At 35.9% G+C, this 15,355-nt stretch overlaps 1 protein-coding gene and 1 long non-coding RNA gene across 2 annotated transcripts; both read left to right on the top strand.

The window, feature by feature from the left end:
- Positions 1-5,715: 5,715 nt before the first annotated feature.
- LOC113293833 lies at positions 5,716-6,369 on the top strand. The gene is made up of 3 exons (XR_003332600.1): positions 5,716-5,846; positions 5,942-6,013; positions 6,166-6,369. It is a non-coding gene; the product is annotated as an uncharacterized LOC113293833 (long non-coding RNA).
- Positions 6,370-6,958: 589 nt separating this feature from the next.
- On the top strand, positions 6,959-9,913 carry LOC113295210. Its single transcript, XM_026543553.1, has 6 exons — positions 6,959-7,020; positions 7,191-7,562; positions 8,017-8,437; positions 8,538-8,551; positions 8,696-9,337; positions 9,601-9,913. Exons 1-6 carry the CDS (start codon positions 6,959-6,961, stop codon positions 9,911-9,913), a joined length of 1,824 nt encoding a protein of 607 aa, XP_026399338.1.
- The last annotated feature ends 5,442 nt before the right edge of the window (positions 9,914-15,355 follow it).

The raw sequence follows: 15,355 nt of genomic DNA, 5'->3' as shown, positions 1-15,355 counted from the left end.
GTACAAAATCTTGTCTCTTTTGATCAGGCACATGAGATAAAATTTTCAAATCAACACAATCAAGTTGCGTTGTGATGAACAATAATTTTTCCACCATTTTCCTCTTGAGAGGAATCCACAGACCTCTGTCTATCAAAACGACTTGACCATACTTTCTTCTCTAATGGTCTTGGTTTATCCTTGGAAACTAACTTCTTAGACGAAGATAAAATCCTACATACCTCAGCGGTCTTCTGAGCAAGTTTAAGCTTATTTTCTAATTGATTTGCTCTTCGTTGAAGTTTGTTGACGTGCCTCAATTGGTGTTTGTACTTGTAACACTTTGAAAGTTCATGACCCTTTAGAGAACAATACGAGCACGTCAAACTAGGATAAAAGTCAGGCTTCTGAGATGTGCACGCAGCTAGGCACATGGTGGAACCTGAAACATTACAAACAGAGTTTCCAAAGAATGGATCAATTTTTTTCTTCCAGATTAGTTGGATTTTCTTCTGAAAAAATATCAAGATTGATGTATGTATTGCTACAATTATCAAGATCAATATTTTCACCAAAGAGTGCACACTTGATTTCTCGTCTTCATTAAACTTATAGCTGTCAGACATTTCATCAAGAGTTGCAGCAAGACCTATGTTCCCAGTGTGTTTTTTACGATTTGGGCACTCGTTTGCAAAATAAACAAATCCTTTACACTTAAAGCACTGAGGCATATCCTCGTTATCAGTTTCATCAATATCCCTATTTTTTGGAGGAACACGATTATGAGGTTTGACTGATGCCTTAGCCTTATCTCTTGAAAACCGTTTACTTCTCTTCAACAGAAGATCCCTAAACTGTCTTGTGATCATCGAGACTGATTTGTCAAGATCTTCATCTGATGAATCAGTCACAGAGTGATCGTCTTCAGAGATATACACCTTTTTACTTTTATCAAGTAATTTAGTGTCCTTTGGTGCTTTGAACGCAACATCCTTAGATTTGGATGAATGTTCGTGATCAAAGATCTTAAGCTTTCCAACCAGCGTATTTCTGGAGAGATTATCAAGGTTATTTCCCTCAACGATGGCATGCTTCTTAGAGTCGTATCTAGATGGCAACGATCTAAGAATTTTCTTCACAGTGTCCTTTTCAGGAATAATCTTACCCAATGCAAGAGATGCATTAACAATTTCAAACACTTTGTGATTAAACTCATCAAATGTTTCTTCATCTGCCATACGAAGGTTTTACAAATCAGAATTAAGGTTTTGAAGCCTAGCTTCCTTTTCACTGGAGTTACCTTCGAATACGGTTTCTAAGATATCCCAAGCTTCTTTATACTTAGTGCAATTTGACACATGATGCTGAAGATTTGGGGTAATGGCATGTATAATGGCATTCAAACCGTCTGAATTTTGCTTTGCAAATTTATCTCGGCAGGGGTGTATTCACCAATGTCCTTGAGAACGTTTACATCTCCAACTGCCACAACGGGAGCATTATAGCCATTAACAACATATACCCATGATTGAAAATCACGTGCTTGAAGAAAAGCTTGATAGACACATTTTTGTGTTTAAGTTGTCCTCAATTTTCTCTATGTTGGTACTCGATTTTGTACTTATTGTGGTGTTTTGTGTGTTTGTAGGTATTTTTGAGAAATAAACATTTCTGGAAAAATCGGCTCGAAAAGTTGCCAGGGGCACCCTTGGAGGACACGTGTTATTCGGACTCTCACCGTTGGTTAAGGGGCACCTTAATTACTAAGGGGCACCTTCTTTGCTATTCGCACCCCAGCTGTTGGATAAGGAACAACCTTTCTTCTTCGTTTAAATTTGTTTTGGCGGGAAATTTTCATTCTCAAACTGTGGATTTTTCGATCGGAATTTGGAGGGGTTAAAGGTTAACTCAATCGCTGAAAATTCATGGGTAGACGTGATATGTCAATAGAAAGCTGGTATGGGTGTTCGTTTGAATCAAATTTGGCTAGATAATCGTGTGGAAGAAAACAGGGCAGTCCGTGCATGGGAGAGTTATTTCACGGGATTGCATGAGTTTGAACGATTTCTCAGCATGTTTTGTTGAATCGAGCAACAGTTTGGAGCGTGTCAGAGGTAAATAAGGTAGATTCAATAGCAGCAGACGTGTAGGAGAAGGATTTTTGGAAAGAAAATATTCCGAGAATATTACCCTTCACTGCCGAATAAAGAGAGATTATTGTGAGTTATTACACAGGATTTTCTTCGCATGTTGAGTATAAATATCATCCTGGGGTAGCAGAGAAGCGGACGGAGAGTTTGGGAGAGAAATAGAGCACCACAGAGTCGAAACACCAAGTTGCAGAGAGACCTGCTGCTGCTGCCATTGAAGAACACGAAGAACGGACCATCCAAGACCGTCATTTTCCAACAGTAACAACGACTCAAATCCGTGGGTCGTACATCAGAGGCAAACTTATTTGCTAGCGTTTGCGACACAGAGGCGAGGGTCGCAGCACAGTGTTTACAGCACTTTGTGTCTGTCGTTTTCTGTAACAGCTGGTTTGTAACGCTTATAACTATTACAAACCCGGTTTTATTGTATTTCTCATATTCTCATCATTTGTAAACCATTTTTGAGCATCAATGAAATTCTTTGAGAGGTTTTCCAACATGATGAGCGGCTAATTCTCTCACAACCAAGGCAATGAGGAAGCTATTTACGCATGAATAATTGGTAATTATTTATTCTCTCTAATTTATAATTTATAATTCACTCAATCACTGTTTTTGCAGAGTTTTTAATTGTTTGCAAAAAATTTCTTCATTAGTTGTGATTCAATTAGATAGGTTATGCTTTGTTTAGATAATCTATGCTTAGGGGATACAATTAATTTTTGAGAATTTTCCAGATTATTTGTGAATTAAGAAATAAGAGTCTTAAAAGATAATTAGAGTTTTGGATTATTTATCATAATTTATTCATGTGTAATAGTGAAATCAGAGTCTTGGTTGTTTTCTAATATCTTGAAGTCAATTTTGTAATAAGTTTTGTTTGTTTTTAAATTTTTATTAAGTTTAAAATTCATTGCCTTCACAAGTCTTAAAACAACCCTTTTATCACTATCTACAACAACTTTGAAACCACATCAAAGCTCGAATAGCAATTTTCCATCATAAGTAATTAGAGCCATCGAAGACTGCTGGTACATTTATTGAGATAGCACCTCTTGTCCATAGAGTCATATCGCTACAAACACAGACTTGTAAGGTGTTTTAAACGTGTTTGCCTGCTCTGATACCAATTGAAAAAGCGGGGATGCAACAACCACACCCAATATTTCGATTAGCAATCTGTACGGAAAAACTCCAATATACTTTCTAGAGAATCAACTAGACAGTCAGACTCAATATAGATAAAATTATATCAAAGAGTTTATATCTCAATCTCTCGATTTGATATATACTCAAGCAAATAGAAATCTGCGAGTCTTTATCAAATACTAGAGAGATAACTTGGATGGTACCAAAGACCAATATCCAAGTGTCAATCAATTTAAATCAACAACCAAAAGGTCGGATATTCTAATTGATTGAACAACGCACAACCTGTGATATTTCAATTATATAACAAAATATAATGCGGAAAAGAAATAACACAGACACCAGAATTTTGTTAACGAGGAAACCGCAAATGCAGAAAAACCCCGGGACCTAGTTCAGATTTAACACACACTGTATTAAGCCGCTACAGACACTATCCTACTTCAAACTAACTTCGGTCTGGACTGTAGTTGAACCCCAATCAATCTCACACTGATCCAAGGTACAGTTATGCTCCTACGTCTCTGATTCCAGCAGGATGCTACGTACTTGATTCCCTTAGCTGATCTCACCCACAACTAAGAGTTGCTACGGCCCAAAGTCGAAGACTTTAATAAACAAATTTGTATCACACAGAAAAGTCTACAGAATAGATAAATCCGTCTCCCAAGAGTATACCTACGAGTTTTTTTTCCGTCTTTTGATAAATCAAGGTGAACATGAACCAATTGATAATCCGGACTTATATTCCCGAAGAACAACCTAGTATTATCAATCACATCATAATAATCTTAATCGATGCAGCGAAAAAAGATACCGTGGAATCACAAACGATGAGACGAAGATGTTTGAGATTAATTTTATATCTTGCTTATCGGAGATATCAATCTCAATCCAATCGTTACGATTGTACTCAACACGATAGAATCAGCAAGATCAGATCACACAACTACGAGAAAGTAGTATCGGTCTGGCTTCACAATCCCAATGAAGTCTTTAAATCGTTAACCTGGTTTAGAGGAAGAAACCAAAGGTTAAAGGAGAATCGAATCTATCTTACACAACTAGTATCACACGTAAGGTGTGGGGATTAGGTTTCCCAGTTGCTAGAGTTCTCCCTTATATAGTCTTTCAAATCAAGGTTTGCAATCAATGTTAGCTTGGTAACAAAGCATTCAATATTCACCGTTAGATGAAAACCTGATTAGATTCAAGCTAATATTTCTCAACCGTTAGATCAAAAACTTAGCTTGTTACACACAAATGAAATGTACTATTTTGGGTTTATGTAACCGTACCCAAACATGAACATTTGTTGGTTCAACAATAGTTAACCAATGGTTAGCCATATGAGCACTTTCATATCAACCATGTTCTTTTTCACCATAACTAGTTCAAATGACTCAAATGAACTAGTTAGAGAGTTGTTCAATTGTAAGGAAATCTTATGTAACTACACAAGACACAATTGAAGAAAAAACGATTTGATTCACTCGAATCGGTTCATGAACTATATAGCCACGGTTTGCATTTAGCATTCCTTAGTTAATATGAATAAGTTCACAAACAACCGTTTTTAGATATAACCAACTCAAGTTCGCAGACTGGGTTCACAGACTTAAGTTCTCGGAAGAAGTTCACACACTCCAGCAGATTTTCTCGGGTCGAGAACTTCCGCCAGTTCGCGGACTGGGTTCGCGGACTTAGCTCACGCCACTATTCCGGTTCTCTTGATCAACAAAGTTCGCAAACTTCGGTTCAAGGAATAAAGACTTATACATATATATGTTTCCACAATAATGTTTATATCCACCAATGGTTATATAATCTAAACTCTCATTTCAAACATTGAAACATTCTCAGAGGACGTTATATAGTTGTTATTCACAAACCATTTTTCGTCAGAGCAATTTTCAAAGTGATTGAAACATAACATGACTTCCGTCACTAGGTAAAGATGAACTTGGCCAAAGCAAAAGCTTACCAACACATATTTCGAGAAATAGATAGGCGAGATAAAGTCGGCTCGAAATAGCAAATGTGTATAATCAAAGTCTATATATCAAAACGACTTTTGTCTCAAGAATAGGAGATAGAGTAGATAGACTTTTGAGTGATAGATAAGTTCAAGTCTCCACATACCTTTTAGTCGATGAAGATCCACCAGTTCCTTGAGTAGTCCTTCGTCTTGTATGATGATTGCCATGGATTTCTTGAGCTCAACTACATTTTCTATCCTAGTCCGAGACCTTAGCTATAGTAGGCTAGAAATCAAGACTTATAGTTTTGATTACTAACATTGATAAACATGCTTGAGATAGCAACGCATGCGAGTTTGACCGAACAATACTCTAACAGGTGGGAAAGATTTTGAGGGAGGAGGTAATGTTATAAAAGTATTTTTTTTGGTGTATATGGAGGATTAAAGGGTGGTTGTGTTTGTGTTGTAGGCGGTGGTGGACTAGAAAAGGCTGATGGCGGAGGTAGAGGTGATGGTGATGGGCATGAATAGATATTGTAGATTCTTGTATATCAAAGTCTGTTTTAAGTTAGGATATTCTGAAGGTATCTTATTTTGTCTTGTTCGACATTGCGCGCTCTTACAGTTCTAACATCACTGATATGTATGGTGGCTGGCTAACCTTCTATTATATATGCAGATATGAGATGGTGTTCACGAGCCTAAGGCGCACATGGATGCTGAGAATGAGGAGAATGCGGAAGATGATGAGGTTAGGTTCTTCTTTCTATACTTGTAAGTTTACTTTTTAGTTTATCATATACTAGATGATACTATCTTTTTTCTTTAAATAAATGTAGATGGTACTACCATTGTTTGAGAAAATATAAAATTTTAATGGTTTTTGATTTGTTTGATTTTCAGTCATTGCTGTCCTGGTTTACCACCACAAGTTTTATGCTCGCGAGGTGCTCGATAAAAATTCTGAAAGAAGAGAAAATTGGTAAAAAAGGCATGTTTGGCTCTTGTCTTAGCAAAATAGTTGTTGCTATCATGTTGTTTAAGTGTAGTTGCCTCTTGAATGGTTTGATATATATTTTGTGGTCCAAATAAAAACCATGTTTCCCATGTGATTATGCAGTTCAATTCTTATTTCTTAGCATTTGCAAGCAATTTAGATTGTTTCCTTTGACTTGAAAAATAGCATAATGTGCGCGGAATAGTTAATAGGCGTAGCTAAAAGATATTTTGTGTAGAATAGGGTTGGTCACATGTTTTTTAGGAGTGTGCTTAGATCACATCAGATCATCATTTGGATATCACATTGTGTATTGGCTTCATTCTCATACCTTTTCCATGACGCACTGTTTTCGTATCCGGCCACAATATGTTAATGAAAATCCTTTGTCGAATTGAATTCCAATAGCCATGTCTGTTTTCTTGCTTAAAATGGAAGCTATATGCCAATTTTCCTTGCACAAAATTGAAATGTATTAGTGCATATAACGTTGGTTGTAGGTGCTATGTCTAAGTGGTGTGATATCCATAGTGGGGTTGATTAGTACTACTTATGATTTTCTCCGACTGGTTATGTTGATTTGAACTCCTTACAAATACATATTAAGTCCCGATTATTAAAAAAAGAAGCATGTAAGTGGAAGGAATATGGATCAACGTCCTGAGACCCGTAGTTGGCAGTAACGGTAATGAGTCTTAAATGGATTTTAAGAGATGGATTATATCGGGAGTTTATATGTTGAATGATCTTGAAATTTCAATGTAGTAGTGCAGGCTGATCCTAGTAAGCCAGGATTTCTACTTACTTGCATGTATGGTTATAGTAACTACAACAAGAAAAAAGAACAATGGGGTTTTATTCATCAAATTAGTACAGCCAACAACAATCCCTAGATAGTTTTAGGAGACCTAAACTTTCATCTTTTTGATAGTGATGATAGGGCTTCTTCTTATTCTGATGGTCTTGTTAATAGCATTGTTTCTGATTGTGGCTTAGAAGATATTGGCTATGTTGGTAAGGATTTCACATGGACCAATAACAACATAGGAACTGGTTCAGAAAAATCTAGAATAGATATGGCATTAGGAAATGGTAACTGGAATATTTGTTTCCCCAATTCTAAACTCATGCACTTAACCCAAGTAGGCAGTGATCACAGTCCAATAATGTTAGTAACTGACTCAACTGTTCCAAATTGTTGGAAACCTTTTAAGTTCTTGTTGACTTGGTTGAATGATGCAAACTGTGCCACAGTTATTGCTAATGCTTGGAATTCTAGTGTCAATGGCTCGCCTGCTTTTCAGTTAGTTACAAGACTTCATATTACAAGGAAAAAACTTTCTCTTTAGAATAAGGAGCATTTTGGTGATATCAATCAAAAAGTAGACAACCTACAAAGGGAGCTAAATATTTTGCAAGAAGGTCCTCAAGATTCAACTGCACAAGATAACATCATCAACAAATGGCTCAAAGTTCAAACTGATTTTTACCAGCAGAAGTCCAGAGACACTTTCTTAAAGGAAATGGACTACAACAGCAAGTACTTCCATACTAAAGCTAACAAAAGAAGAACATGGAATAACATTGATTCCATACAAGATCATGATAGTATCTAGCTTCAAACAAGAGAAAATTTTTATTTTACTTGACTCAACACTTCAAACAAATCAGTACAACAACTAATCTTATTCTTGAAGAAGGCATGTATGATATATTGCCAACAATTATCACTGAAGATGACAACACTGCCTTACCAGTATTCCTACATCTCAAGAAGTCTTTGATACTCTAAGAAGTGTGGAAAATTGGAGTGCACCAGGTCCAGAAGGATTTCAAGCTGGCTTTTTTAAAAGTCAGTATAACACAGTCGGGAATGATGTGTGTTCAATGGTTACTAGATTCTTTGAAACTAAACATATTTCAAGACATATAAACAAGACTTACATCTCACTCATACTAAAGAAGAAAAAGTCCATCTGTGCAGTTGATTACAAACCTATATGTTTGTGTAATACTTTTTACAAGTTTATCTCAAAGATTCTAGTTAATAGAATGAAGCCTTTAATGACTAAAATTGTGTCACCTTTTCAAGCTGCCTATGTCTCTGGTGGGATCATTCAAGAAAACACAATTATAGCTCAAGAAATAATTCATTCTATGAAAAAGAAAAGAGGACAAGTTGGTTGGTTGGCTCTTAAACTAGACATGTCAAAAGCTTTTGACAGACTAGAAGGGTCTTTTTTAATTAAAGTTTTTTAATACTTTGGTTTCTGTGAAGACTTCTGCAATCTGGTATATCAATGTATCAGCGCCACATCTTTGTCAGTAATGCTCAATGGAAGTCCCTGTGAAGAATTCACCCCAACTAGAGGAATTAGACAGGGAGACCCTCTTTCTCCCTATCTTTTCATTTTAGCCATGGAATTTCTTTCAAAGGCATCTCACTGCTGCTCATCATAACAAAAACATTAAAGGTATTAAAGTGGTTGCTCTTGCTCCAGCCATCAATCATTTGCTTTTTGCAAATGACTGCTTGATTTTCGCTCAAGCTAATCTAACTTCAGTTTACAATCTTCTGGAGTTACTTTATGATTTCAGCACTCAGTCAGGACAGATGATCAATTTTGATAGATCTGCAGTTCATTTCAGTAAAAAAAGAAAACTTGAAGTTGCAGCAGCTCTCTCAAATATTCCTGGAGTCAAGACAATAAATTCCAAGGAAAAATACTTAGGTTCACCTCTTATTATTGAGCATTCTAAACAAGAGTCTTTCAAAAGCATTACGGAGTGTTTTGAAACAAGGTTATCTACTTGGTCTTCTATTAATCTTTCCAAAGCTGGAAGAGGTACTATGATCAAGCATGTTTTAAATTCAGTTCCAGTTTATCAAATGGGCACTTTCAAGTTACCTAATAATCTTATAAATCAGCTCACTGCTATAGAGAGAAGATTCTTCTGGGGTCATAAGTCAAATAGAGGATCAAATCCAATAGCTTGGCACAATGTATGCACCTCTAAAGATATAGGGGGCTTAGGATTCAGAGATTTAGAAAAGTTAAACTTAGCACTTCTTACTAAGTTAGCTTGAAGAATTTGTAATGAATCAAGTCTCTCAATGGTCCAAGTGTTAGGCAGCAAATATTTTAAAACTGGAGATATTATTCATCAACAGATTGAAGCGAAAAACTGTTCCTATACTTGGAATGGTATCACCAAGGGCTTGCAAATTTTGCAGCAACATTACTTCATGGAGATTAATAATGGTAAGAACACAAAAATCTGGCTAGACAGATGGATTCCAGTATGAATCATCCACGTATTCATATAAATGATTCTTTCAGATTTTATGGAGAAGTAGTTGAACTGATGCTTTCTGATACAAATCAGTGGAGCACATCCCTTCTCGATCATTTATTTGATGTTGATACTTCAAGGAAAATACAATCTCTCTTTATTGACAAGTCCAAGAAAGATGTCATGATATGGATGCCTGCAAAAGATGATAAATTCTCAGTTGAAAGTGCCTACAAACAATTAACTATATCTAATAGTGAAGTTCAAGTTAATGGAGTTGCGGTGTGCAACAAGGTCTGGAAAGCTTTATGGAAGTTTGGTACAACTCAGGGCAAAATTATTTGCTTGGAAATGCATTAGAGATATTAATTCTACTAAGAGCAGGCTAGACAGACATAATGCAAATATGGACACACATTGTGACATTTGTTGCCACAGTCAAGAAACTATGGAGCACATCATTTGTTATTACAGGCGTGCAAGGAAATCTGGAGAGAGATCAGTATTAATATTGACTCAGTTAAACATAACTACATCGTTGTGTCAGAATGGGTTATAAGTTGGTTCAATGATAATTCAACAGTTGATGAGAAGTTGTTATATACACTTATGATTGGGGCTTGGATTATATGGAAGGACAGATGTGATGTAGTCTTTCAGGGAGTAACTCTAAACCCTGTAACATTTGTGCATAAAATACATTATCATTTAGCATATCATTTGCATGATATTGCATCTAGTTTAACTTCTCAATATGCTGATAAACAATCTCATTAGGGAAAACCTTTAGATGGAGTCATGAAAATTAATGTTGATGTTTCATTTAATCTCTTTACTAACCAACTAGGCACTGGTCTTGTTATGCGTGACCACACAGGTACCTGCCATGGAATCAAAGGGAGCTATGCAAATGGAGCATTAAGTCCAGAAGCTGGAGAGTGTAGGGTGCGTGAAGCTTTATCATGGGAAAGGAAAAGAAGCTGACAGAGATACATGTTAAAGCAGATGCAAATCTGGTCATACAATCCATTATTGGTCTTTCTTTACTAGTACAATGGGAGAACATGAACATAATAAAGAAGATAAAACATTTAATCTCAAATTTCAATCAGTGTGTTTTTACTTTTGTTAGAAGATATGACAACCAAGTAGCATATTTTATTTCTAAGTCAGTAAGAGAGACAACTTCTAATGTTGAAGTATATGAGTCTTTCAATTTACAGCTTTGTAGTCTTCTAGCTAAAGACAATGCTAATGCTTTAAGCTAAACTGCAATAAAATTTCATTCTTATCAAAAAAAAAAAAGATAGATTTAACTGTCAGGAACAAGGCAAGTAGGTAAGCATCGGACATAAGGGATAAATTTTTGATGGGGACATTTTCTGATGGGGGCATGGGTGACAAATCAAATGTTGACATGTGTTTTCCTTAATAATTGTTTCGACAAATTCCGTTTCCAAAAATATTAATGATAAAATACAATCAATTAAGATAACCAATATCATCTCCAAAAACACATTTATTTTCTGTTTTTGGAAACAAAATCTGTCATAATCAATTAATTGAAAAAACACATGTTAACATTTGATTTGTCCTCCACTCCCAATAAAAAAATGCCACGATCAAAAATTTATCCGGATATAAGAGTCTCTCTATACACAGATTTTCTGACATCTCCTTCTAACTCCACCACACTTTCCGATGAGGAGTAAAATCTTGATGGTATCACCTTCATGCGGTGTACTCACTTTTGCTTCAAGATGATTGTGTGTAATGAGCTCGCGTGAATCACTGTGAACTGGGTTGGAAATGTTGTTACTCCGGATTTAGCATCTAACATGACTAACCTTCCTAGCCGAATACATCACCCAGGAGTCCAATTTTGTGCACACTCCTTTAAAGAGTGTGCACAAAACAAAATGATCTTATTGGCTCATCTTAACAGCCGGTTAACAAAGTCATAAATTATTTTTTTTATTATCTTAATTTTATTTAAATTCTTTAAAAAGGTAAGAAAATAAATATCAAACCCAATAATACATAAAATATAGGATTCATACATGTCATATATCTAAGTTCCAAGGTTCATAAAGACGACTGCAAAACACCAAAACGAGATCGTGTCGGATGGTGAATCGAGCCAACAATTCCTGAACAACACACCTAGACAAACAAAAGGTGTCAACATCACTCAAGTATAAAAAAATATGAAAAATCTTTAAAAAATGAATATACTTTTCGATGGACCTGTATGGATGTACAACAATTAGAAAAACATTATCATACAAACACCATTTACTACAAGGTTTAGATGAGTAATTGAAGTATCAAGAATCAAAAATGATATCGTAGAAAGATTTAGATCACCACTACTTCAGCCCTTTACATAATTTCAACTTTCAATATTCATTTCTAATATTTACCATTAGTAAAAAAAAGACCTAGCACTTGTTCTTGTTCAAAAAGCCACATGTATGCAATCCTTAAACAACAAAGTAAGACACCACTAGTTGAATATGATGTAGTCTTTGACATTGACATTGACATTTACTTTTCAAAGATTCTTATCTAAATAAAGGACTTAGGTATCCAGTTACCTTGGTCAGTAGTAGTGTGTGGCACTAATAGACCATTCTTGTTTCCTACAAGAAATAGTAAACAAAATCAAAATACACACTACAAGAAGTAGACACAATCAATCAGTTACTATAAGAAAATTTGCATCTTGCGAGTTCAAACTTCCTATAGCAGAAAACTAAGAGATGGTTATTGAAAATACGGGGGTATCAAAATACACCACCAACTTTTTCTTAGGTAACCTATATAGACTAAACTCAAATACAACTTCGAGATTTACAACTTAATGAATCTCAATTAGGAATTATATTAGAATTTTATATATATATTTCTCCCACAATCAATATATAAACGGAGACAAGTCCGTGAACCCGATTATAGGTGAGAGTACTTGGACGATTCCAAAGATCAATATTGTTAGAGCACTGCTCGGTCGAACTCGCAAGCGTTGCTATCTCAAGCTTGTTTGTCAATGTTAGTGATCAAAACTATAAGTATTGATTTCTAGTCTACTTATAGATGTCTCGGACTATGATAGATTGTGTAGTTGAACATTAGACTTCACGACGTTCATCATTTGAAGACGAAGAACTACTAAGGAGAGCTTGTGGAACTTCATCAACAAAAGGTATGTGGAGACTAAAACTCATCTATCACTTGGAAAGTCTATTTCTACTCTATCTCCTATATTGAGACATAAGTCGTGTTACGAAATAGTTTTTTATTATACACATTTGAGATTTCGAGCTGAGATTAACTCGCTTACATATTTCTCGAAATATGTGTTGTTAAGCTTTCGCTCCAACCAAGTTCATCTTATATTCTTGACGAAAGTCAAAAGATGGTCATGTGAAAATCGCCGAGCAACATCGTACATGGTTTGTGTTAGAGCACTGCTCGGTCGAACTCGCATGCGTTGCTATTTCAAGCATGTTTGTCAATATTAGTGATCAAAACTGTAAGTCTTGATTTCTAGTCTACTATTAGCTAATTCTCGTACTAGGATAGAAAGTGTAGTTGAGCTCCATGGAGATCATCATACAAAGACGAAGAACTACTCAAAGAACTGGTGGAACTTCATCGACTAAAAGGTATGTGGAGACTTGAACTTATCTATCACTCAAAAGTCTATCTACTCTATCTCCTATCTTGAGACAAAAGTCGTATTGCTATATAGACTATGATTATACACATTTGCTATTTCGAGCCGAGTTTATCTCGCTAATCTATTTATCGAAATATGTGTGGTAAGCTTTCACTTTGGCCAAGTTCATCTTTACTAGTGACGAAAGTCATATTAGTTTCAATTACTTAAAAATCGCTTTGACGAAAAATAGCTTGTGAACAACAACTATATAACGTCCTATAATAATGTTTCAGTGATTGAAATGAGAGTTTATAATATAACCTTGAAATGATATAAACATTGTGTGATAACTCATACGTGTGTAAGTCCTTATTCCTTGAACCAAAGTATGCGTACTTTGCTGATCAGGAAAACCGGAACTAAAGTCCGCGTACCAGTACGCACACTGTCGGAAGTTCACATCCCGTGAATTTTTGCTGGAATTTGTGAACTGAAAACAAACTTATTCCGGGTACTTAAGTCCGCGTACCAGTATGCGTACTTAAGTGGGTTAGTTTCTAAAAACGATCATTCGTGAACTTAAACTTATATAAACTAAGGAATGCATACTTGCAAAACCGTGGCTATAAAGTTCATGAATTGATTCGAGTGAATCAAATCGCTTTTGCTTCGATTGTGTCTTATATACTTCTATGAGATCTAAGCAATTGAACAACTCTCTAACTAGTTCTCTTGAGTCATTTGAACTAGTTATGGTTAAGATGAATATGGTTGATATGAAAGTGCTCGTATGGCTAACCATTTGGTTAACTACTATTGAACTAACTAAATGTACATGTTTGGGTACGGTTACACAAACCTAGATAAATGTGCATTTCATTTTTGTGTAACAAGCTCAGTTCGATCTAACGGTTGAAAGATATTAGCTTGAATATAATCAGGTTTTCATCTAATGGTGAATATTGAATGCTTTGTTACTAAGCTAACATTGATTGCAAAACCTGATTTGAAAGATTATATAAAGGAGAACTCTAGCAACTGGGAAACCTAATCCCCACACCTCCTGTGTGATACTAGTTGTTGATAGACACATTTTTGTGTCTAATTTGTCTCGATTTTATATATTGATAGTTCTCATTTTTTTACTTATTATGGAGTTTTATGTGTGTGTAGGTATTTTTGGGCAATAAACATTTTTGGAAAAATCGGCTCGAAAAGTTGTCCAAAGCACCCGCAGGAAGTGATTTTGGCCCCCAGACTTTGGATAAGGGGCACCACCAGGGCACCCCCTAGACAACTTCTATCGGCACCCCTACTCTGTATAGGGGGCGTCTCTTCTTCTTCACAATTCAAACGAGTTCTTTTTGGCGGGAATTAATGCAGCAGCGAAGCAACATTTGGAGTTGGATTTCTTTGCTGATTTGGAGAGATTAAACTGCATATTTCTTTTGGGATGGACTTCTTGGAGCATAAAAGAGTTGGTACAAGGGATTGGACCAAACGAATTGGGCTATATAAGCCGGGAGAAGCAAATAGGGGCGTCGGAAGTTTATCGGGTTCTGTTGCTGACTAGGCTTAGTTTTAGTCGGATTTTAACGTGGAGATGGATTGGGATTCAGTTGATTCATCAAAACAGGATTGGTATGTGTCTCAGATTCGCAAAAATAGCAACAAATCTTCGAATCAATCAAAACAGAGGAGGAGAAGATATTACGGGCTCTGGTGAGTTTATATACGGCAGTTACATGATTCTGTTGGGTTTAATTCGAGATAGAATATTGCTCTAGCCTATTTAGAGTGTATACGGCTCATCTAAAAGCGTAAAAAAGATTTAGCAGGGAAAGAAATCCCGAGATTTGAGGTGGAGGAAAAATAAGAATAACCGAAGATTTCTTGAGGTTTAATCGACCTGTGGGCTATAAAAGGAGCAGGGATAGGTTAAGGAAGGGTTACGTACACTTTGGGGAAGTTTAGGAGAGAACAGAAAGCTGAAATAACAAGTTGAAGTTTTGTTTTTGCTGCTGCAATACCTAGAACACGAAGAACATAAGACACACAAGCAACTGTCGCAGACAAATATCGTTATTCAACAGCAGAACCTATTTATCGTTTATCAACTGTGATTGCCTAAAGTCTTT

This window comes from Papaver somniferum, chromosome 7 (genome assembly GCF_003573695.1).
Source record: "Papaver somniferum cultivar HN1 chromosome 7, ASM357369v1, whole genome shotgun sequence".
NCBI classification, from domain to species: Eukaryota; Viridiplantae; Streptophyta; class Magnoliopsida; order Ranunculales; family Papaveraceae; genus Papaver; species Papaver somniferum.
Note: the sequence above shows the minus strand (reverse complement) of the source record. Positions and strands in the feature narration are given on the sequence as shown.

Coding starts and splice junctions, on each gene's coding strand:
- LOC113295210 (XM_026543553.1), top strand. CDS start 6,959: ATGGATTTTAAGAGATGGATTATATCGGGAGTTTATATGTTGAATGAT. Junction 7,021..7,190: donor AATGATCTTGAAATTTCAAT/GTAGTAGTGCAG, acceptor TCTTTTTGATAG/TGATGATAGGGCTTCTTCTT. Junction 7,563..8,016: donor AATGGCTCGCCTGCTTTTCA/GTTAGTTACAAG, acceptor CTGCCTTACCAG/TATTCCTACATCTCAAGAAG.